Genomic DNA, 23,243 nt, shown 5'->3' with positions numbered 1-23,243 from the left:
CCGCAAACTAGCTGCATATAGACCAGACCAGCACATACATGTTCTTTACGAAACATTAAGGCCAAAGATCCTGTAGATGTCAATTCAATTTGTTGTGTTTGGATTATATAATTGGATAAATAATAAGTTTCCATGCATTTCTTGTTAAACAAATTTTTTTTTGGATAGACATGTCTAGTAATTGTTTTGCGACCGGGCCTGATTTAAGCTTAATGACCTTAATGTCCCATCGGTCTTCCCCAATCCAAGTAGACCAGTGACCCAAAAGGGGGCACGCACTTGGCGACGATGTGATGACGCGTTGCTGGCCTGGTCTGTGTGTACCACATGATACATTTCAAGGGTCATGCAGCACAGCAAACATTAGATTTTAAATGAGCAATGCTATGAAAGGATTTCATTCAATTTTTTGGCTTTTTATGAATGTATTCTAAACAATAGCAAAAAATGTATTATCAAAACTTTTCCAAAACATTCTGCAAAGTCCAAACCATTTCCAGGCTTGGGAAACAGTTCTTATAATTTCAGACATTTTATGACACTTTCAGGAATACTTTTCTGACAACTTTTATAGACTGTTGGTACAGCTAAAACACGATTGCATTTCATTACTAAGAGTGTAAACCACAAATTTCATCAAGACACAGTATTGTATTGATTCTATGGACGACAATATTTCCTTATATCACAAAGTCTGCCGCAATACAATTTGGGCTTGATTCCAATCAGGGGCCCGCAATCGACATGAGGGAATGTCAGTAAATATTCTCACTTCCTTTTTCTTGGCTTCTGAAAATGATCTGCCAGGTGCTAGGACGCTATCACTGTTTGAATGTTAAGGAAAGAGGTGCACTTGGACAGAAACGGTGACACAGACATGCCATGGGAATTTCAAAATAAAGGCCATCTCAACAAAATATACTGATTTAACCATTTCACTCCAGCTTTAGATGGATGCAACACCCGCATAATGAAAGAGCTTTTATCAAACTCAGATGGGTTGAACTGGCCTGAAAAGCAGCAGCATGGCACAAGGAAATAATTAGAGCTTTTTTGTAGATGCTACCATTATAACTCGGGTGGATATTTTTAGGCACTGGGCGTCATCCAGTCACACACAAGCACACAGAAAGAATTAGGAAGAGTATGCTCTAATAGAAATGGGTAAAATGGAAATGTTTCAGATCGAGAGACGAAGACTGACTTGGTAAACAGGCTGGAATTCCTCTGTGACGGCAAAGATGGTCTGAATGTTGTTGTCGCTCAGCTTCTGAACCAGGTGAGCAATGGAGGGATAGTCCTTTAAAATATATTGAAGGAGAAAAGTTTATAATGTAAACACAAGCAACAGGTTATGCCCATATTCAGAGCAGGCAAAATAATGGGCCTGATGCAGCAACATTCTTAAATTTCTCTTATATTGTCTGAAATGCAGTGGAATAGAAGTGGAAAGTGGCATGAGATTAAAATACATGAGTGGCATGAGACGCACTGTAAATTAAATTACAGCTGTAGTAGCATTTCTGTAGTCCAAAAATTTAAGAATCCAATCATTTAAATTACTCTAAACATAATCAAAATTCCATTCTATTATATTCATGCGGTTTTTACATGTTTCTCAAATGTAAAACTTGTTTGTCCTTATGTTTGACAACACTTTTTTTGGACAGCGAAAACAAGAGGTTTTTCTCTTATCTTGGTAAAAGTGCTCCCAACCACATGTAAAATTTTCTCTTACTTACGAAAGGAGCAAAAGATAAGAAAACAATGATGAATTCCAAAAATCAATGGGTATTAACAAAATAAGAGCAAACAGTGGATATGAACAAAAAACAAATGTTACTCACATAGTAGTGGCTCATGGTGTACACATTGTTCTCCAAGTGACATTTTCCGTCATTGGGCAGAACGATGCCACCCAGTTTGCCATCGCCAGCAAAGTGAAATCCAGCATCAGTGGAGAACACTAGCAGACGGGTCACATTCCTCCAACCGATATGATCCTGAGAAATAAGAAAGAAACACTCAAATTACGAGTAATAATTTTCTGCCAACAGCTATATATCCTCACTATAAAAGCTATGAGCAGCTCATGATGGGACACATGAACTTCTGATTATCACTGCATCCAAAAATCTCCTTGTAAACATAAAGAGGTCATAAAATATCTTTTCACACATCACCACATAAACGCATTTATTGGTGCTGTATCGCTCCAAGCAAGTCAGCAAGTGTCATAAATGTGGGGAAATTACCTTGATTTGAGAACCTGCAAATGATTACTTCCCTAAAGGGAAAAGGCTTCTTTTTTTTCTTTTTTTTTTGCTTACCCCACACACAGCCACTTGCATGATGGCATCAAACCCCCCCTCAGGAGAATCCAGGTTTCCAGAAATGTGCTGCTGGCCCACCAGGGTGTTAAACTTCTTGCCATCGCTGGTCAGTTTGAGGACGTTCTTGTAGCTGAATGGGCTGGTGCAGTTTTGGTCACCCGTGCATGGGTTCAGCAGCTTGGCCGGGGTGGTGCTGATGTACGGCATGACTGTCTTTTCCACAAAGGAGCCAAAACCTTTAAAAGATGGTTTGATTCAGAAATTCAATTTAAACAACTTGAGCTGACAGTCAACAAGTGATTTGGGTAAAGGCTTAACGAGATGCCTGCTTTGAGACCGGCTGCTGTCGTCTAAGGTAAGATGACACCAAATGAATTAAGAGGAGGTCAAAGAACTTCTTTGGTTTGTTTATGTAGGTCACAAAGAGGTTGTTCAAACTTGGGTGGCACTAAATACCCACCTCAAGACACCTGAAAATACAAGACAGTCAGTTTACTTTAGGGGTTTGTTGACAGTCTGATATCTTTTTTGTTTTTCTGCTACTTGGGAGATAATTAATCATGTTTTGGGGGCTTTGGGGGATGTAAACAAGAAGTTTAATGTTGCCATGGATACAGTTGTGCCTGGAACACAATGTATGTGTGAGCAGCACGTCACAGTAACCTCGCCACACTGTTGCGTCTTGCATGCTCGCTGTGTTCACATTGGCAGCATTGCTGACTGCTGCTGTAAGTACTGTATATCCACAATTATTAGCACATGAAGCTGTGCAACTCCTGCATTGTCAACAACACGGTTCTGCAATTACCTCAAAATAAAATGACTTGTATCAACAACTGAAAGAATCCTGCAAAATATTAGTAAAAGCTGGGGATATTATATTATCAAAAAACTATGGAAACATTTCCAGAAAATGACACAACTCTTTTTATTAGATTTTTAAAGTTATGCCACACAAAAGAAAGACAGTAATTTGCTTTAGTGCTTTCTTGATGTTATTTTCTTGAAGGGGTTTTCTGTTTGCTTTTTTTTCTTCTATTTTCGTATAATTTTCTTTTGACTTTTTACTAATTTCTTGCTAATTTTTGGGCCATATCTTGTGTTTGGAGGAAATCCAGCCAATTTGCTCAGGTTTCAAAGGGTTAAATAACCCATAACAAAACTGCAGCAATGAAAGATTTCACTCCTTTCCACACATAGGCAATAAACTGTCAAATGTGATCACACTCCATGATGAAAATCTTCACCTATCCTGAAGTCTGAGGTGATCTTTGACATCTCCAGCATCAGACTTGTTCCCAGGTTCTTGACGTTCTCCAGATCGTCCTTCATGGAGTAAGACAGGTCCATCAAGTAGTACAGGTCGATGGGATAATCTTCTGCTCGTTTGAACTTCAAGTCAAAGGACTGGGGCTCCCCTACATAAAGTTACAATCATTTAAAAAATGTGTCACCACTGAAAATCCAGTCAAATTAAAATAGCTTCAGAGACAGAATTATTCAAATGTGTTCTCACCAGATCGGAGTGTGAGCCTGAGTTTCTGCGGCTGGATCTGAGTAATCTCCTCTGGCTTCAGTTTCTCTGCTCCCTTTTTGCGATTTGTGACCATTTTGTTCAAGAGGATTTTCCCTTCCCCGCTTGGGTTTTCGATCATTTTCTCTTCACAGCCCCTTTTTATCAGAGACTGCACCTCATCACAACGAGTCGACACGGTCTCACCCTGTTTCAGGAAGTCCTAACAACAACAGCACAGGGAAAACTTAAGCAACAATGCATCAGTTTTACAAGTGTAAGTATGCAAATTGAGGCATTACTCAGTGTGTGAAAGCTGTTGTTTCATTGTGTCTTTTGTGGCACTGGAGGAGCTTTCATCAAGGTTACTTTCTCAGACTTGGAGAAATTTGAAAAAGAAAGCTTATGTTGCAAACTGGGAGAATTATGGGTGAGACATGGGCATTTACCAGGCAGGAATCTAACAAAAGACACTACTGAGTCACATAATGGAGTATGTGGTGTTTGTGGAGCTTTCAACTCTGCAAGAGACAAAATGTCAGGATATGTTGGCCTCTGCTGCTCTGATGTTGGGACAGTTGGTTTTTGCTATGTCTTGCAAGTCATAGAGTAACATGTATTTTTTATACTTATACTGTAAAACATGCTGTGTGATTTCCTACTATGCAATATTTTGCTCCCTACTATGCAATAGTATTTATAGGCTATATATCTATATTCTTACATTAAATATTATACCCACTGTGTGTGTATTTTACTTATCCTACAGAACTATCAATCATGTACATCTGACTTTATAAGTAAAAGGTGTGTAGAGTGTATAGTTTTCTGTTGGTCTATAAATCAACTAATTATTTCAACTGAGGATTTTCTGCTTTTTGGCTCTGTTGATGTAAATTAAACATCTTTCATTTGTGGACTGTTTGTTGAACAAAACTTGGAAAATATCACCTTTGGCTCTGGGAGATTGTGGTGAGTGTTTTTCCTCATTTTTCTGGTATTATAGCCTAAACAAGTAATCAATGACTTAAAAAAAATGATAACAAATGATCATTCGCTGTGCCCTGCATTACGCATGGTCCAAGACTCTATGCTCACTATCGCTATATGCTCAGTGACATCAAACTGAATTTCCCAGCAGCATTTAAAGCTGGCAGCTTCAATCCACATACCGGGTCTTTACACCAGCCGCATTTGGCTCCAGCCTGGATGCACTCCCCACAGTATTTGGCATTGGCATTGATGCACTCGTTCCCCTCTGGATGGAAAACAAAGAGGAAAGAGAGGAGGAGGCAGAGTCAGAGGGAGCAGGGGCACAGCACAGGCCCTGCAAAGTAAGCAGCCTGTTAAGCCCCCCGTGTTTACACATCAGTTCATCTGGAACACTGTGTGGCTTGATGGTAATTGGAGACAGAGAGGAATATTTCATCTTTTCCATTATCCTCCACGCTCCTTAGGAGGATCTCTGGTCAGTGACATCATTAAGATAAAGTAGGCGGCCTCCCTCTCTCTGGAGGTAGTCATCATTATAAACTGTACATTTACATTACATGCTGACATCAGTGAAATGACATCATGTGACAGGATAATGATGTTACAGCGGTACAAAATGTAAGCTAATCTTACCTTTCTGAGCATTACAGCAACAAAAGATGCCTAACAACATGGATATCATGAGCAACTTCAGGTCCATCTGCAAAGACACACAAGAAAAAAATATTTTAAATTTGTTAACGTCTCATCAAAGAGAGAATGTTGTTTTGAAAAGCAATATGTCATTTGTGACTATCTCTTTGTGAACAATAATAGCGGGTGTGCTCAGTAGCCTGAATGCGTCAATTCATAATTTCCTGGACAAAAGGGTCCAGAAGAGTGAGCGAGAGTCTCTCAGAGATGACAGACTGAATGTGAAAATGCCTCGGTTCTAATTGGAGGTAATAAATTATCTAGTGGCAGCGGGGTTGGCTATTTTCAGTCGGTCAAAGGGTAAAGGCAGCTAATTCAATTCGGACCACTTTCACACACAAACATACACATTCATGTACAATACAGACACACCAACACACTGACTTGCCCCTGGCTTGGACTGCAGCATTCTCTTTTCTCACAACCCTTTTTACTGTAAATAGCCTCAGTCCCCTGGAGTAAAACACGCTCTGAATGTGTTTATTGATCCGCTGTCTCTGTGCCGGCCCTTTGGTCAGCCATATCGATGCATCTTGTCGTATTCTTAATGCAAAGCTTATGACTTACAGAGGATAAGTGAGCCGAAGGGCCTTTCTCTGCACTAATCAGCTGATTTGTGAGAAGTCCACAGCCAGGCCAGAGGCTTGATGGGACTGTACTTAAGCACAGCGGTATAAGCAAAGCTTGACAACATACTCATGATGACATTGCTAACATGCTGACCATTAAGTATATTTACAATGGTCACAATCGTAGTTTAGAGTATTGGCATGCAACACTTGTTAATTTGCACTAAACACCAATTACGACTGAGGCTGAGGGGATATCCTAATTTCCTATCCTAAATATACTAAATTTCATGGCAATCTGTCCAATAGAGTGCTGCAGGAATGATGTCTTCTGTAGGCAAATGGGGAAGTTGACATCACACTGCTTCCCTTGTCAAAACGTCAATGGGATTTTTCCACTGGCTTTTGAAAAATTGCATAAAGCTCTGAGGCAAACAAAAATTTATGATTCTTACATGATTTATTCAGCAAGACAGTCTTCACAAATGAACACCACTTTCAGGAATTTTGAAGTATAAATGCAATCGCCAGAAGAAAAAAAAAACTGTAAAGCCGTGTTCCCTGTGATGATGTTCTGAAGTCTCATTTATGTGTCTTTTTTAAGACACATACATGCTTTAAAATTCATGAGAGGGGTATTTACAGATGTATTTTATGGTGTAGAACAAATTGTGAAAGTCTCTCAAGCTTGTGTTAACCACAGATCTTATCTCAGGCATCTAACCAAAAACTCGTTCAAAAAACCCATCGACTTCAAGACCAGGGAATCAGGAGTGCTAAAATGCTAGGCAACTTACTAATTTTAGGACCTCTTCCTGGGGCACTCTAATTGCAAAGATAGTTAAGTCTGGATCAAACTGGCAGACCGACAAATAATTATAGCTGAGCATTTAAATAAAATCACAAAATTTAACCTCATGGTGGTGCTACAGCAGGAGTTAACCAGAATCAGTCGGGTCCATCCTCTGAGAACGATGAATGTCTGCATTTAAACTGTGCGCCAATCCATTCATTAGATGTGAAGATATTTCGGTAGATAAACAAAAACTTAGTGGTGGTGCCATGAAATTAAAACCTAAAACTCTCAAGCTCATTGCAGCACTGGAGTTCAGTGTAGGAGATCACAGAAGTCATTAGGATACACCCTATGGGACCATGAACGTATGCATAGTTTCATTGAAATACATCCAATATTTGCAGATTTATTTCAGTCTTCCAAATGACCAACCAACTGACTGCTAGCATGGCTAAAAAAACACCTGAGATGACTTCCTTGAGTTTGAGGTTACAGCTTTATTGACTATAAATAATCATGAAGAGCGAGCCGAGGTTATATTTACAGTGTGCACTGGAAGTTAAGGACAAAGGATTTTCTGTGACCCCTCACTATCATTATAAATTCCATATTAGTGCTGGTGTTTCAAAAGATTTAGACAGTGCTGATATGATTCTGGGATTCTTATCAGCGCTTATTGGCAGTCCTAATAAGCGACAGCTGGGATGGCTCCTACAGAGAGACACCGAATCAATGTCCTGATGTTGTACTAAGGTGCGCTGGCTTGGGATCAGCATGTGCCAAATCTAATTAACATGTGGAATGTGAAGCTGATATCCCGTTTGACCAGAAATCACAAACTCATGGGAGCCATTTCTAAGAGAATCTCCACAGTAGCTACCACGCTGGATATTAAAGCATGAGGTTCAAATTAGAGCTAGACAGACAGTGATAAAGCGACAAAAATCCTTTTTTTGTGACCTGTGGCTGTTGCCGGCTATTCATAGTGCCTACATTAAAAGACTGCATTCCCATACACTGTGGTAAAGGAAGCTCTGACGTTCAGTGTGCGTGGTGTTGAGTGATGCATTCCTGAGTGCCTGTGTGTGTGTGTGTCCGTTTATATAGACACAGAGGGGCAGACGGCCTGTCTACAGCCCCCCAGATTAGATCAGCTGGCTTGAATCTCCACTGCGGTGCATTGGCAGTATGTGTTAGTGTGCGAGTGTGTGTGCTGTGTTTCCATGTGAGATAAATACCACATTTAACCTGATTCTGCCCCAGTTACACCATCACACCATATGAACACAATAGACTTTTACAAGCATGCCCCTGTGTGTTAAACGGGTTCAGGTATATATAGTTTGCGATGTACTGTATGTGCATACACACTGAACAACTGCTTCCAGTTCAACCCAAGCCAAAACGAAGGAATTTAAGTTCACATTCCTTTTATAACAAAACCACACACTCAGATATTTTCTTTTCACTCTAGCTGCGGTTTTGACTTCAGCTCCAAGGAATCATTCAAATGCAAACTACGTCTCCAAAACGCCAGCGAGGTGTCAAGTTAGGAAAATAACCGCGTTGTCTTCGATCCTGTGAAGCTTAGCAGCTGCACTGAGGAATGCTCAATAAAAAGCTACAGTAAAATATAGCTGAGAACAGTGAGCGGTCCAAGAAAGGGCTAGAACAGGATGTTATGCTGCCTTTAAGTGCGCCCTCGAAGCTCAGAGTTCAGAAGTCGTAAATACAACTTGTCAGCATTTCATGGTGGTTTTGGTTAACATGGGCACCACAATAAATGTTTTGTCTATATTAATTCAGAAGAGGATATTTATGTATTAGTCAAAATGTACTGATGAGGAATGTGAGAGGTAGTTAAAAGCCCTGAAAAAAATAAATATAAAGAAGTTTTGATACATTTCCATTAAATCTGTCTTTGGGTTAAACATGCTTTTTATCAAGTACAATCGACATTTTTGGCAAATGAGGTCACTTTATTATATCTATACAGGACGCAGCTGTGCAAACCCCCAACTTCATAAAGAGCACAGTTTGCAGCCTGTTTTTTTTTTATTAGATAAGCAAAGACCATCCTGGCAGCTTCCTGCTAAAGGGTATTCTATGTTCAAGCCCACAGACCAGCTGCAGCTAAGGGCAGTTATCTATGCTAGTGGGGTGGCTTTAAGTATGGCAATGTCTGATTATTTTGACAAAAAATCCTGGTCCTTGGACAAGGAATCCTACTTAAGTGATTCCCTCAATTTTCCTCTAGCACCACCAGCAGGGTAACATGTGCTACTGAGTCAATTTCTCAACAACTATTGGATGGATTGCAATGGAAGCTGGTACCGATATTGATTAGCCCTTCTCCACTGACATGTTCTGGCTTGGACTGACTTGGTTTCATTCAGCGTGTTAGCCCAGTTTAGCAGGGATTTGAGTCTCCATGCAACCCATCTGAAGGTGCATCTCTTAGTGATAACTGATCCAATCACTAAAGCGTACATCACGCAAGAAGGACAATAAACAAATAAAAAAGGGTGTTGACTCACTCAGAATTATCCCAGGCAAATAAGATTTGGCTGTTCAATACGAATATTCAACAATTCTTTTTGTTTTCCATGCAAACTTTTAAAGCCTGAATGGGCTCCACGGGATATTCAGTTTGACAGCTGCATTAATATCATATAGTACAAAAGCTATCAACAGATCACAAATGCGCAACAAAATTTTTTGCTGACACTAGATATCAACAAAGTCTCTCCGTCTGTGTCACTGTCTGTATGTCTGTAGCTGCAAAGAGTAGTGTGAAAGTCAAGAGCACTCATTCCACAGCAAAATCTGGGGACCAAAACATCCCCAGAAGCACACTGCTTGATTTGAAGCAATCTCGGTCTACTCAGGGTCTCTGAGTGATGATTTGAGCCTCCGACTGTCAAGGGGCAGCCCTAACCTGAATCCTTGACTTTGGAGATCCAGTGACTCCTTCTTTAGCACCACCATTTGTGGTTTTAAATATTTGCAACACTCCCTGACAACAGCCTTAAATTTCCCTCATCTGTGGAAAAGCAGAGGAGGCCTCGGAAACCAAATCCATATACCATTTTAAACAAGCAAGATAATGCTGAGAAAACATTACCTTGTATTATTTACTGACATCACTATAAATAATAGTCAGTTTGATATATGAAGTTTAAAAAGTGTATGCTCCAATAAGTGCACTTTTATAAACAGCTTAAATATTTTGGTTGTAGCACAGCTATGAATCAAAACTGCATACTGTATGTTCCGAAGGGAGGGATGTGAGCTTTCCATGACAACCACAATGCTCAGATGTATTTGTTCATGGGAAAGCATAAAAATAAAGATAATTTCCAGACAGTTTCCTGACTCTAACAAGACAGAGCAGCGCTGGTTATGCTCTTACAGTAGTTTATGTAGCTCCCACACTCTTCCTGCCTTTCTCAGTCACACAGCAGCATGCATGCATTTTATTTCTCACTGCCTGTCTACTTGTCACACACACCTTAACTGTGACTCATGGCATCCCAGTGTTTTATGGGCTCTATCAGTTGGCAGGAGAAGGTGATGCATGGCAGACACTGTGGTGCGTGACTAAAACGGGCTGAGCTTCTCAGGCATTCCTGAGGGACTGAACGCTGCTTGACCAGGATAGCAACCTGTAACACTGTTACTGCACTTCGGGGAAATGTGAGCTGTAGGAGCCATGATGAAGGGATGCTGTATTTGTATCAGCCCGACTCTTACAACCCCCTCTCACCAGTAAGCTACTGTTAATTCAGTTTTAACAAGTGATGAAACTATAGTTTGAATAAATGATAAGTTGAATTAAACATTTCGATATTGCAGTTTTTTTCTTGCAAAATGTAAGACTAACATATGACTGAAACACATTTTTGGGGATTTCATGTGCATGAGCAAGAATTATGAAAGGACCTGCCCTACTTATCACACAGCTAGTGGACTGTCAGTAGATGCCTTAACTTAGGAAAGCACTAATGTCCACTTTAATGATCAGTTAAACTCTTTGAAACATGAGCAAATTAACTTGATTTCTTTCAAAAATAGGGTAAGAAGGCGATGAGCAACTTGGCAGGCTTTGGCCCACAAATTTGCAAGAAAGCAGAAAAAGACAATAAAGAGAAAATCAAGAAAATTACCTGAAAAGAGGAAAAAGAAGAAAATCTTAAAGAAGTACTATAAAATTATTTTTTTCTGTAACAATAACTTTAAATATGTAGCCGAATAATAATATTTAAATATATAATTAACAATAATTCCATTGTTTTTTGATCATATCTAATAGTCCCATCCAGGTAATCTTCAGATCATTTCCTTGTCACCTGTTACTTTTTAAATTTTTTTAATTTTTTTTCTTTGCAATTTGTGGGTCAGGAGTGAAAGGCATCTAAATGCAGGTCAAGAAAATTTATGTCGATCCAAGTCTTAAAGGGTTAACAGAATAGTCTGCACCCTGATTCATGTTCTCCTGCAGTTTGTCTTTCCTGACATCAGCCTGATATCTGAAGACAGCTGGCTAGCTCATGTTAGCTTCTCACAAATGGAGACAGACTGTATGAAGTATAATCCACAGCTAGGGGTGGGTGATTGGTTAAAATCCTCTTTCATGGTATATGTAATTTTATGTCACAATAACGGTGCATATAATGATACAATAATTTTTCCGTAACTAAAAAATGGTTTAAAATAACCACAGCTATCATATTTTATCACATTTATTTTCTTCTTTGATTTGGAACTTCCATAAAAAAAGCCTCCCATGAGACAGTGCTCGAGGTGAAAAGAGACTCAAAACCAAAAACTAAAATTCTTTCAGAACGAAAGCTTTGAGGTTCCTGTGAACAATCATTTCCAAATGTCCAAATGAACAAGATTCTGTATTTGCAACTTCACTCTCCTGCTCCATTCTGCCAAAATCCTGTTACCTTGCAAAGCAGCTGGATTCACAAGATCATGACATCATGTGAGATTCATGAGATAACACAACAATTGCTACATAGTCGAGACATGTATAGCTGCAAACACATTCAGTCTGAAGCTTACCAAGCCCCCCAAAACAGCACCAGGTTTTGAAGCCAGTTTTACATAGTTGCCAAAAGTTGAATTACATCATTCAGGTCACACACATTCCCGTCACACAGGCCCAAAAAGACTTTTTCCCAAAGACTTTCAATGTGAAACAGACATCTGTTAATCAGTGGATAGTTTTTTTGGGTGTCAAAACCCCCATGAATTGACTCCTTCACTACTGCTATTTGATCCATTTGATCCGATAACATTTCATATGAAAGTTGAGAAGAGCCGCAATATTAAATTATTTTATAACAATTCAAGTTAGCAGAGCACTAAACCAAAAGTCAGCCATTTGACTGGTGGAAGTTAGTCGCTTGGCGGCTGTAAATCTCTCATGCGCTTACTGAAGGGGCCCTATAAAGTAGAAGATCTGGGTAATCTCATACCACGGAAATAGATCTTTTTTTGCCGCATGCGCCACCGAGCAGCTTTCATAGGAATGAATGGGGCCTTGCCTCCAACGCTGTATCCTGTTCTCTTAATACATCCATGGAGCCTATACAACACCCCTTAAAATCATGCCTACCAACTGCATAAGACAAACCCACCAACGTGACTGTTATTTGAACCCTGTTGTATTTGGTGTCGTTTTTCAGTCTGTCCCTGTTGTAGATGGAATAGTTAAGTTCACTACCACACAGCATGGTCAAACAGCCCTATATTATAACAACCTTTTATGACTCCTTACTATGCTTCAGCTCTCCAGGTGTTCACTCAATGAGACCCTGGAGGTTTCTTAACCCCCCTATGAAAACCTCTGGTGTCATGAAACCCACTTAATTGAGCCACACAAACCGTAGCCGTGAAGCGGATTTACTTTCCTTTAAATTGAGCTGCATTTGCAAGTGCTTAGAAGTACTTACTTCAGCAAGCGCTGCCATGAATAATGACCAGCAGAGTCAGGGAGCCAGACACAGTAAAAGCATGCACTGCAGCAGTAAAGAAGCTGGCAGCTCAGAGTCACAGCGCTCTTTTGTAGGAGAATGCCTGGACTTCCCTCACTCAGAATGGCTGTTCTTCTCTGGCCGTGAAAAGAAGGAATGGAAAAGAAGGAAAAACAGGAAAGGGCGGTGCACAATTCGGAGGGGAAAAGGGTTGCTTTAAGTCCAAGGGAAAGAAACTTATAGACTTTCCTCGCCTCTGCTGAGTTAGCCTTTTAGTCTCTCCTAATCCTTCCTCCTATTTGTACGGTATTTATCTCGTTGTTCAGACCTTTATAGTGTCAACAGAATATTAATGAGTTAATTTGGTAAAGGAAACTAAGTGAAAATGAACAGGTGTGCAGGCCTTAAGTATAGATTTTGAGGATTTTAGTTAATATTTTATTAAACCATTCCGAAATGCATCACTCCACTGTTGTCTCTGCTATATCTCTGGCATCCTAAACTCCCATCCTCCCTCATTCTCTCACTTGTTTCCTTTCCCACTCTTTCTCCCTCCTCCATCATACCACCCACACAATTGCTCAGTTCACTCCCTCCACTCTGAGCCAAGCCAAACCACTGGCCCCTTGACTTCACATACCCTTCAAACAGTGCAGAGCGGGGAACATGTCTGAGCTTTGAGACGTACAAGCCACCCAAAAGAACTGAAGGAGAATACCAAACAGTGTCTGTCTGTGTCTCTGTCCAGCACCGCCACCACCTCCCACCACCCTCCGGAGGGCCCTCTCATAGCAGACAAAAGCAATGAATCAGGCTGCCCTCTGTGACCATGACAGAGGGTCTGATCCTTAAAGTGTTCCCACTCACCGTCCCCTCTTTGCCAGGAGAGCCTCTGTGTGATAAATAATACTAATGAGGCAGACGCTGATGTCTTTAATCTTTTGGTGCTTCTTTGCCTCTGCGACATTGATATGGGCAGACAATGTGAACTTTCCCCGAAAGAAAAAGGAGGGAAAATACTCCAGGAGATAGGAGTGAAGGCACAAATGCCTAGAAAAATGTCATCATAGTTTCCACATTACACGAGCATTCCACTTTTCTCAAAATACTCCCCAACAGAAGAGGCTTTGTCAGATAGAAAGAAAAGTGGAAATAACTGTATTGAAAAGCTTAGGTTGGAGTGGAACTTGTGAGCGAGCAGGAGTAATGCCAAAGAGTTTCCATCACCTCGGATTCAGTCTGCTATCCTTTATTTTTAGCCTCAAAGAAATATACACAGATGAGTTATTGACATAAGCTTCTATTTCTGTTTTTACATCTCAAGAAAAAGGTTCAATGAATAAGGGCACTTGAATGTTAAGCATTTTCCAAAAAATTTCTACCACAAGTAAGACACATGAAGTAATATCCCCAGTTCGGGCAGAGCAATCAATATTGTGTAATAGATTTAGATTTTGGATATCATAATATTATTAAGTGTTGTCTTTTCCTGGTTTTATAGGCTGCTTAACAGAAAAGTGATGCCATTTTCAAAACTTACCAAACTGCTCTAACTGGTCTATTATTTGCCTTTTCCCTCTTAGTCATTATATCCACATCACTGAAGAATGTTTTTCAATAATCTCATTGTGTGAATATTTTGTTAAATTAGTTAACCCCACACTACTGTCATAGTAAAGATATTGAGGTATCTGGTCAAAATATTGTGATTTTTAATTTTTCCTATATTGCCCAGCCCTATCCTGAGTAAAATAAGTCATTGCAATTGGTGAGAATATTTAGCATTTGCCGAATATCAGCTGTTTATCAGAATGCTTATCAGTGACAGGTTAAAGCAACAGCAACAGCTAGGCATAAAGACACATGCTGACTTCAGTAACGTCCATTACATAGCAAAATCTATCTAAAGTTTGCTAACATAAGCCACCATGGCACTTTTCAGTGTTTGCTGTGCATTTCTGCAGTTGGGGTTTGGTTGGCAGACTTCTGCTTTTTGCATTGGTTCGAGAAAAATAAAGAAGTGGTTCATTAAGGTGGAAGTTCATCAGCTAAACCCGCCTTACATCAAACCAGAGAGCGAAGATCAATGGAGAACATGTGGTTCTAGAAGCTTAGTCAATGATACCACTTTTCCACCAAAATAGCTCCAGTTCTTGAAGAAGTTACATTAAAGATTCTCAGAACCTTGGTGCTATCTAGTGAGCCTGACCGTGTTTCCACCCACTTTTTAGCAGAACCAATGTACCAAGAATGCATTCACAACGTAAGACATTGCACAAAGCACAACAGAGGTAAAGAGCTGAAGCAAAATTGCAAATACATTAGACCATGCATTTTTTTTATTCTGTTATTACAGATCTGCCTATGTCAAATTTGACTCCCATATTCTCTCTTTCCAACCTGTAGAATGTGACACGCCCTCTGGTGTCATCACGGTTTGTATCTCTGATCAAGGAAAATCAATTTTGTTCCAGCTGAGAACCAACTTTCGGGTTTCTGAACCAATTCATTTTTGGTCAAAATGTTCTTAATGATTCAAAATTAGGTGAAGGAACCATAATGGAACCAGTTCCATGTCTGTAGAAAAGGGGCATTAGTGAGTACCTGTAGTGCCATTTGGCTATCTCCTGTAGCTCACAAACTAACCTCTAACAGTGAGTCACAACAGCTCTATGAGTTAGATACGTAGGCAGTCCGCCACTGTATTTAGCTTTTTAAGTTACATTAGAAGACAGTATAACTGCAGTGAAAGTCAACCTCACACATAAAGAAACTGGCACTCCAGGATGAATATGCAAGGTGATAAGGTCAGATGGCTCAGCCAGCCCCACATGTAGATCCTAATGCAGTTAGCAATAATGGCCGTTTCAGGTGGCTACTGTCTGTTTTCTTTTGGTCAGACTCAGAGAGTGTTTGAAGTGCTTAATGTAAAAATCCTGTTTATTTGAAAAGCTGTAAGAGGCTCACGCAGCTTGCACCAATACACATTGATTTAATTTCCCTGAATTCCTACAGCGGAGGTGCAAAGTGAGCACAAGCTATAGAGCCACCACTGCAACATTTATGGGGATACAGCAGATAGAAATAAACTGGAATGTCCTTTTAAAGCTGCAGCAGTGAAACCCATGACTGTGTTGAATTCAGCAACAGTATGTTTTATCGCTTATGGGATCTACGATTAAAAGTACCATAGTTATGATTTAATGCTTAAAATGGTGAAATTTCATTGTATTAAAAAGGTTTAGCTGAGCAGAGTAACACAGCTAAGTGACGTGGTAGTACAAGTGCTCTATGTGTTATTTTATTTAGAACACAGACTATGGAAAGTGTCAATCGGGTACCTTAAAGCAGTTTCCAAAACGGTTCAGCTCAGGACACACAATGATCTACTCTTTAATAGTTTAACAGAATAATCGGGGTAGTAGCTACAGTCCAAATGCTAGATTTATGAGGAGTTCAGCTGGTCTTGAAAATTCTGCTCTATTTTCCACACAAAATGCTCAACCACATACATCGGCTTGAAGCCTGCCAACATTTTTCTATGGAGGCTAAAGATACACCTCTGGGGGGGGGTGTGCTGCCCTGTAAGGGCTTTCTGACTTTTCCAGTCTGAAAATCAATAACACTTAAGCTGTTCTGGTTTCTTTTCATTGCCTAAAATGGGTTCATATTGAACAGGGTTCACAATTCAGATTTCATCTCAACATGTCCTCCCACAGCAGTTCAGCAGAAACAATTGAGGCGAAACCACAACCTTTGGAGGAGGGCCAAGTCCAGACCACTATTCAAGGCTCCATCTCGGTGTTGGAAATAGCTATGCATTGCTAACAAGTTATTTCTGACTCGTCTTTCCCACCTGGCCTCTGCAATCACTCCAAAAGGTAAACCTAATCACAGCAGACACAAAAACAAATCTGTCTCAACCCCCATAGGGGCATGGATAGCTTACAACTAACATTTTGTGAATAGAGATGGCAAAATTCCAGCGTTGTTCTTGAACAGGAAAATGTGTTCCACAAAATAAAATAGCTCAAATGCTGTTAAACCGTTGCATTTTTTTAACTTAAACTTGACAACAGACAAGCTTTGCTCCAGCATCTGTAAAATCTGACATTTTTTAGGGAGCCATCTGTTTAACCATTTAAGCTGATCCTCAGAAAACAGATCTAGAGAAGGACAGCGTATTCAGTTCTCACCACCAGCAGGCTGACATGTAGGCTAGTTTGAGGGGATCTTGTGGGGCTGCCTGGCTGTGACAGTGTAAGCGTAAGGCTCTGCCTGTGAAGCTGGGATCTGCTATACAGTAAGCTTCCCCTAAACTCCCTGACTTTGCTGACTTGGCCCTTCCTTTGCTGACACACAGGAAGCTCAACAGGATCACACAGGAAGCCTGTATTATGGTGCCTGGAATCCAGCCACATCTTCCTCTTGAAGCCATAAAGATGACATATTTGGCATTGAATTGAGAAAGGAAGAGAGAGGCAGGCAGAGAGAGACAGAGAGGGAGAGGAGGGACCAGACTGCCTTGTTACAGAGAGCTGAAAAAGCTGCGAGCTGCCAAACGGCAGCATATTGTCTTTGTGAATCATGCGTGTCTGATTCCTAAACCTAAACCAGACCATCACTGTAATCTAAGCTTTGGGAAAAGCTAAACAAGCATGGAAACTTCATATAGTGCTATCAAAAACACAGCCAAAAGGACCTCACTGGAAATTAATAAACAGCTGTCACCGATGATAACTCTTGGGGACGATCTTGAAAAATCAGCGCAGCGCCTGCATTACTAAGACAGGGAGAGAAATAATTTAGACATGTGACAGCAGTCTGCAGTCTCAGACAAATATTTACAGCAGTGAGGTGATTATTTAACAGTGTGTGGGGACAGAGACAAGGAGAAGGACCATTTCTTCAGAGCTAATGGTCCCACCAGTCAGTCTGCTAAAGAAAAGCTGCTGCTACTGTACAGTTGGTACAGTACATCAGCTTTTTAAATAAAAGCAGTTATGTATGGTGATTTGAAATGAATCTTATATTAGCATGCTAAAATGCTGATGTTGAGCACATACAATTACCAGTTCAATATTTCAAGTTAGCTTGCTAGCTAGGGCTGGGTAATATATTGATATAGATATCGTGACATGGGACAAGATATACTCTTAGATTTTGGATATCATAACACTGTTAGAGTTTTCTTGGTTTTAAAAGCTGCATTACAGTAAAGTGATGTAATTTTCTTATGAGACTCAGAACTAGACTCACTCAGTGTTCTAGTATTAGGTGTTATAACAATACTCGAGACATGATACGATATTATTGTTATTTTAAACCTTTTGCAATATGCTGAGTATTGGGATAACATATTTTGCAATATATTGTAATTTATTAACTTTTAAAACTGCAACTGGCTCTAAGGGGAAACCTTTGTCAATATCTACTTTAACTTTTAAGTTTTCAGTATGTTCATCTCACTTCAATCATTACATTTAATACAGCAAAACGGGAACGTCAAGCAGACAGGCTAACCAACACTGCCATAAAAACCGACCATTTCCCGTTGACTGTGAAAAAAAATCTCAGAACAATCTAGTGGACTAAAAAAGCAGTTGATTATTTTTTCTAACAGAGAGTTTAATTAATTTTTTTGCAATCCATACAATATTTTCAAGCAAAAGCAAAGCACTAATAGTCAACCCTCCAATATCATTACAATGTGAATTTATACCTATTTCATTAAAAATACTGCTATTTGATTTTCTTATTGCCCAGCCCTACTGTTAGCATGCAAACAGAGTACACAGGGTACAGCTGAGCTTAATGGGAGTACCATATGTCATTCTTGTTTTACATGTATTTGCTCATAAAGTAAAGTATTTCACATGATGATGTCGCTAGATAAGTTAAGGGATCACCAAGTTGTTACAGCTTATCCTGAGGGGGGTGGGGGGAGCACCAAATTTCATGGCAATCCGTGCAACAGTTGTCGAGACATTTCACTCAGAACCACAAATGTGAGCTTTGTGGTGGCGCTGGAGAAAACGTCAGGCAAAAGCAGCCAAATCATTTTATGAGAACAGCAGCAGAGAGAGCACACTGCAGGATACAGAAGCTAAGACTATGTGCATTATAAGTCTTATGCTGTCAAGGCTCAGTCTTAATCCAATTTTAACCCCTCAGTGGCCCAGCTGTGGACACCTCCACCGTCTTTCTGCTGAGGCTCTAATGCTTACAAACTGGCACATTAATGACACTCAGCTGTCTTTCATTAGGCCCCAGACTTGACACTTGAACTAGAAGGGCCTCTGTTTCCGCCATGGGAGAGTGAAAACTGCATGGCTAAAACGGTTGCATACATACATTTCCTCTTGGGAACAGGAGAGGAATATGTTATGTTTAATTCTCAAGGCGTTCTTTAAGGCCACTGACTGAACACTGTGTTCTAAAACTGCTTGAGTTTTGCTGTATCACTTAATCAGAACAATAAAGTTACTTTAGAGAGCCCTTCCTGCTTGATGTCTCTGAACTGCAAAGCTGGTTTTGAATATAAATGAGTGAATTAGATGTTAAGTCATTCTTACATTTTGTTTGAGTATGGTGCTGTTTCCTGAGCTCCAGTGATTTAGGGCACGGAAACAGTTTGAGCTCTTTTATGTCTATTAAACTAAAGATATTTGTATCATTAGTTTGTCTACCGAGTGTCTATTCATTCAGCTACTTCTTATGCTCAGCAGTTTGTGGTGGTGGGAGTGACATCACCTCGAAAATATTGTGCTGATCCAGTCAGAACAATCAGCTCCTAAGATTTTGCTGTATCAGATGCAAATAGAGGAATTTCCAAATGTAATGAGAGGCTTTAAAGAGGCTCATCCATGAAGCCACAGTGCTAAACTGTGTTTCTGTCTCTGAACTGGTGGACTGCCTGTGAGTCACTTAACACCCCTGAGATGTCAGAGTCAAACAGACCACATTCACACACACACACACACACACACACACACACACAAAGAACAGTGTTTGCATTGTATTGCTTCTATGTGTTCATGTATGTAGGGTACTGAAGGGAGGCACATGAGAACCGATCAGTCAATGATGAAAGGCATGAAGACAAATTCTCATGTCAAAATACTTAAAAAAAAAACAATTTTTAGATTTCAAATTTTAAATTTGCCTCCAAAGATTTCTACATATAGGTTTTTTTATGTATAATTGATGTAATAAAGTCGAATTTGTTCAAAAAGGAACAAAGGAAAATATTAGTTAATATTTTTTTAGGTTTTGTAAAGTTAGTCAGATGACATTTGAAGATGTCACTGCGGACTCTGAGAAATGGTAAGGATTTCTATTTTATTTACTTGCTTAATTACTTACTTACTAATTTATTTATTCCATTTCATTTTATTTTATAGACCAAAAAAGATGGCTAAGCTGTTACTTACAGTTTTCAGGAGATTTGTGAAACACATTACATTTGTTATATGCCATTTTACTTTTGGTATATCTGGTACTCAACTTTTTGAGGCTCAGTTTTGAAACTATATTCCTGATGCTTGACTCTTTTAACATCTGATATGTGAGTCAAAGAAACTATGCCTATCACTAAGTTTAAATGTTAAAAATTTCATATTCATGCTTTATAATTCTGTTGGATTACTACTAACTTTGGATTTTATTATTTTGGGGTAATGGTATGGAAAAAAGGAGTATTGGCATTCTGATCTAAATACCATAGCAAAAACTGAAGTTTCAATGCATCTAGGTCAGCCCTAGTTTTGAGAAAATAAAACATACTATAAGTTGCTTACACATGGCTTACTATGACTGTTACAATATGTGAGTTTATGTTTTAACACTTCTTTGATGCCTTATTTTGAGGCCAAAAACATTTTTTCTACAAACCATTTTCCTCATTTAACACAGGAAGCCAAAGTTCTGACGTGTTTTGAACACAAAAAGCAATTCAATAACGCTGTCTACATACCAGAGCACCAAGAAAATATGATTTAAAACAGACATTTTCCGCTAAAAAGAAAAAGTAAACAAGACTACAGATCCTTGTGGCCTCGGGATTTAAGACACTAACCGAGTTCAAGTCCAGCTGAGTACCTTTGTTTAATGTTGTCCTACATCCCTTCCCATTCATTTCCTGTCACTGTTCAAATATTTCATCAAAAAAAGGCAAAAACATTTTTTCTAAAAACAGCAATACTCAGTGTTTTATTGGTTTGATGACTAGCCCCAATTTTCCATTCAAGTACAAGGACCATTTCTCTGTTTACAGCTCTGTTATTGTGCGTGTTGGTGAAAGACAAGCCAGCGTTGATGTTAGTGAAGAAAGCCACATTTCTCAACACAAACCCGTTTATATCCTCGAACTGAGTCGTTCTGTGAATGAAAGGCGCAAGAAAGTTTCTCTCCCGACTCACAGGCCCTGCAGTTAAACCTTCACACTGTCACAATAACAAACACAGCGAGACTGAGCTCTCAGGCCGCAAAACTCTGCTACTATTTACAACCGACATAACATGTTTAGCTTGGTTTTCTCAGCGGACCTTGGCAAGCAAAGGTCAGCTTAACCGTGCCATTCCTCACAAGGGTTTCAGAGGCTGTTTTTAGAAGCAAGAGCCCCCACCCAAAAAAAGGCCCAGAAGTGTATTTGAGCCCAACGTGGAGAGGAGAGTGGATACAGAAGAGCGAAGGCAAACATTTTGGCTAAAAGCAGCTCTGGAGGTTACAAACCAAAACCATGAGAAAGGCCCAACCCGCAATCTAGCTGCAAAAATAGAGGAATCTATGCCAAAAATAATTTTCAGAAGAATAGAACAGAACAAAAGCAGCAAAGGACTTTACAAAGTTGAGCTGAGAGTCTTAAATTTCCTTAATAGTTAGTTTTAATCTGGTTTGAGAAACCTTGAGACTGTAGGAAAGACTGCAGAGGTTTGTGCTGTGGGTCAGGCATGTGATTCACAGCCTAACAAATCACAGATAACTGCTCTGCTGGGATCAACAGTTGTAGACGTGCCTTTAAACCTGCACGGTGAGTGCGCGTGCGTGCGTGCGTGCGTGTGGTGGAGGTAAATGGCTATAGCAGGCGATTATTTGCACCACTTTACGCCTCTGAGCCTGAGATCTCCACCCCTGGCGCAAAGCATGTGTCATGAAGGGCAATCATACACATTCATCACTCCTGTCCCACAGGAACACAGCAACACACAGAAAAAAAATCACAAAGTGCATATTCATCACTTTGTCTCGAGGGGGCAATTTCGCACATGAGGTATGCGTCACTCACTGGCACAAAAAACAACAAAACACACATGTGAAACGTCACATGTGCAGAATATTGCCCCGGGTGTGGCCTTCCGTAAGTGACCTCGTAAATCAGGTGGGAGCCAGCAGCAGCTGCTCCCCGTGGACTGGGGTCACATCAATTCAGCTGGTGGCTACTGGCTCCGCCACCGTCTTTCAGCTCCCCCACTGTCCTACATTTACCCTCCTCCTCAATTAGCCTGCCTCCCCCTCCCCTCCTTTGCTGTCCTCCCTCCACCCCCTTCGCCTTCCATATCTCCTTCTGATATCCTCTCTTTCTCTCCGCCCTTGCCTCCCTTCCTGCCTCCATTTCCCTGATTAAACTGATGTCTCGGCTCTACCAGCTACGGAGTCAGCGCGGTCAGCTGTATTCATCAGGCCTTCATGCTGCTGCTCTCCTTCAGATGAAATGGGGCGGGGGGGACTCTGCTTGATCCAATCAATGAATGCTGTGCAGTCTGTCAATCACGCACTGCATGAGGCAGTAACAAGCAGCAAGCTTTGTAAGTATTCTGATGTCTTTGTTTGTATCCAGTTCACCATGAAGTCCGACTAAACACATTCATCCCTTTGTTTCTGGTTTGCTACAGAGGGCTTCAGGATTTACACCATTCTGTCTCTCTGGGACCTCAATGACTCATGCTTTCTTTCAGCAGTCTGAAACTTCTAAGGTCTTTCTCCCTCTGGACTGTCAGCATCTTCTGTCAAGTGATGCCCGAGTAATTTAAAGAGATCATGTGAGATTGCTTGCTGAGGCCCTTTCATATGACCATCAGCAGTGAATGAGGAGAGGTGCAACAACAACCGCCTGTTGCATCTGATTCAGAAAACATGAATGGTTAAAAAGCTCACAATATGAAAGCAGATTAGTTAGATTCCAGTATAGTCATTGCAATAGAGACAGTGCACTAGGCCCTCTCAAAGCCCACACACACAAACAAAAACCACGATTGCTATAATAATCACCTTTTTTTTTAAATCGTCTGTACGTATACATGAACAGAAAAAGTCTAATTATTGTGTTTGTCTGACTTAAACTGGACTTTTAAAATTCATATA

General features: G+C 40.2%; 1 protein-coding gene across 2 annotated transcripts in view; it reads right to left on the bottom strand.

Annotated features, from left to right (window-relative positions):
- The window catches only part of LOC121960477 (integrin beta-1-like), a 33,378-nt gene that overhangs the window by 8,725 nt on the left and 1,410 nt on the right, over positions 1-23,243 (bottom strand). For both annotated transcript variants that reach the window (XM_042510192.1, XM_042510193.1), the window contains exons 2-8: positions 5,473-5,539; positions 5,019-5,104; positions 3,850-4,069; positions 3,581-3,751; positions 2,331-2,569; positions 1,848-2,003; positions 1,205-1,300 (exon numbers count right to left, since the gene is read on the bottom strand). In XM_042510192.1, the coding sequence (XP_042366126.1) occupies positions 1,205-1,300; positions 1,848-2,003; positions 2,331-2,569; positions 3,581-3,751; positions 3,850-4,069; positions 5,019-5,104; positions 5,473-5,539 (1,035 nt within the window). The remainder of the gene's footprint in view (positions 1-1,204; positions 1,301-1,847; positions 2,004-2,330; positions 2,570-3,580; positions 3,752-3,849; positions 4,070-5,018; positions 5,105-5,472; positions 5,540-23,243) is intronic.

The sequence above is a fragment of the Plectropomus leopardus genome, chromosome 21 (assembly GCF_008729295.1).
Source record: "Plectropomus leopardus isolate mb chromosome 21, YSFRI_Pleo_2.0, whole genome shotgun sequence".
Lineage (NCBI taxonomy): Eukaryota > Metazoa > Chordata > Actinopteri > Perciformes > Serranidae > Plectropomus > Plectropomus leopardus.
Note: the sequence above shows the minus strand (reverse complement) of the source record. Positions and strands in the feature narration are given on the sequence as shown.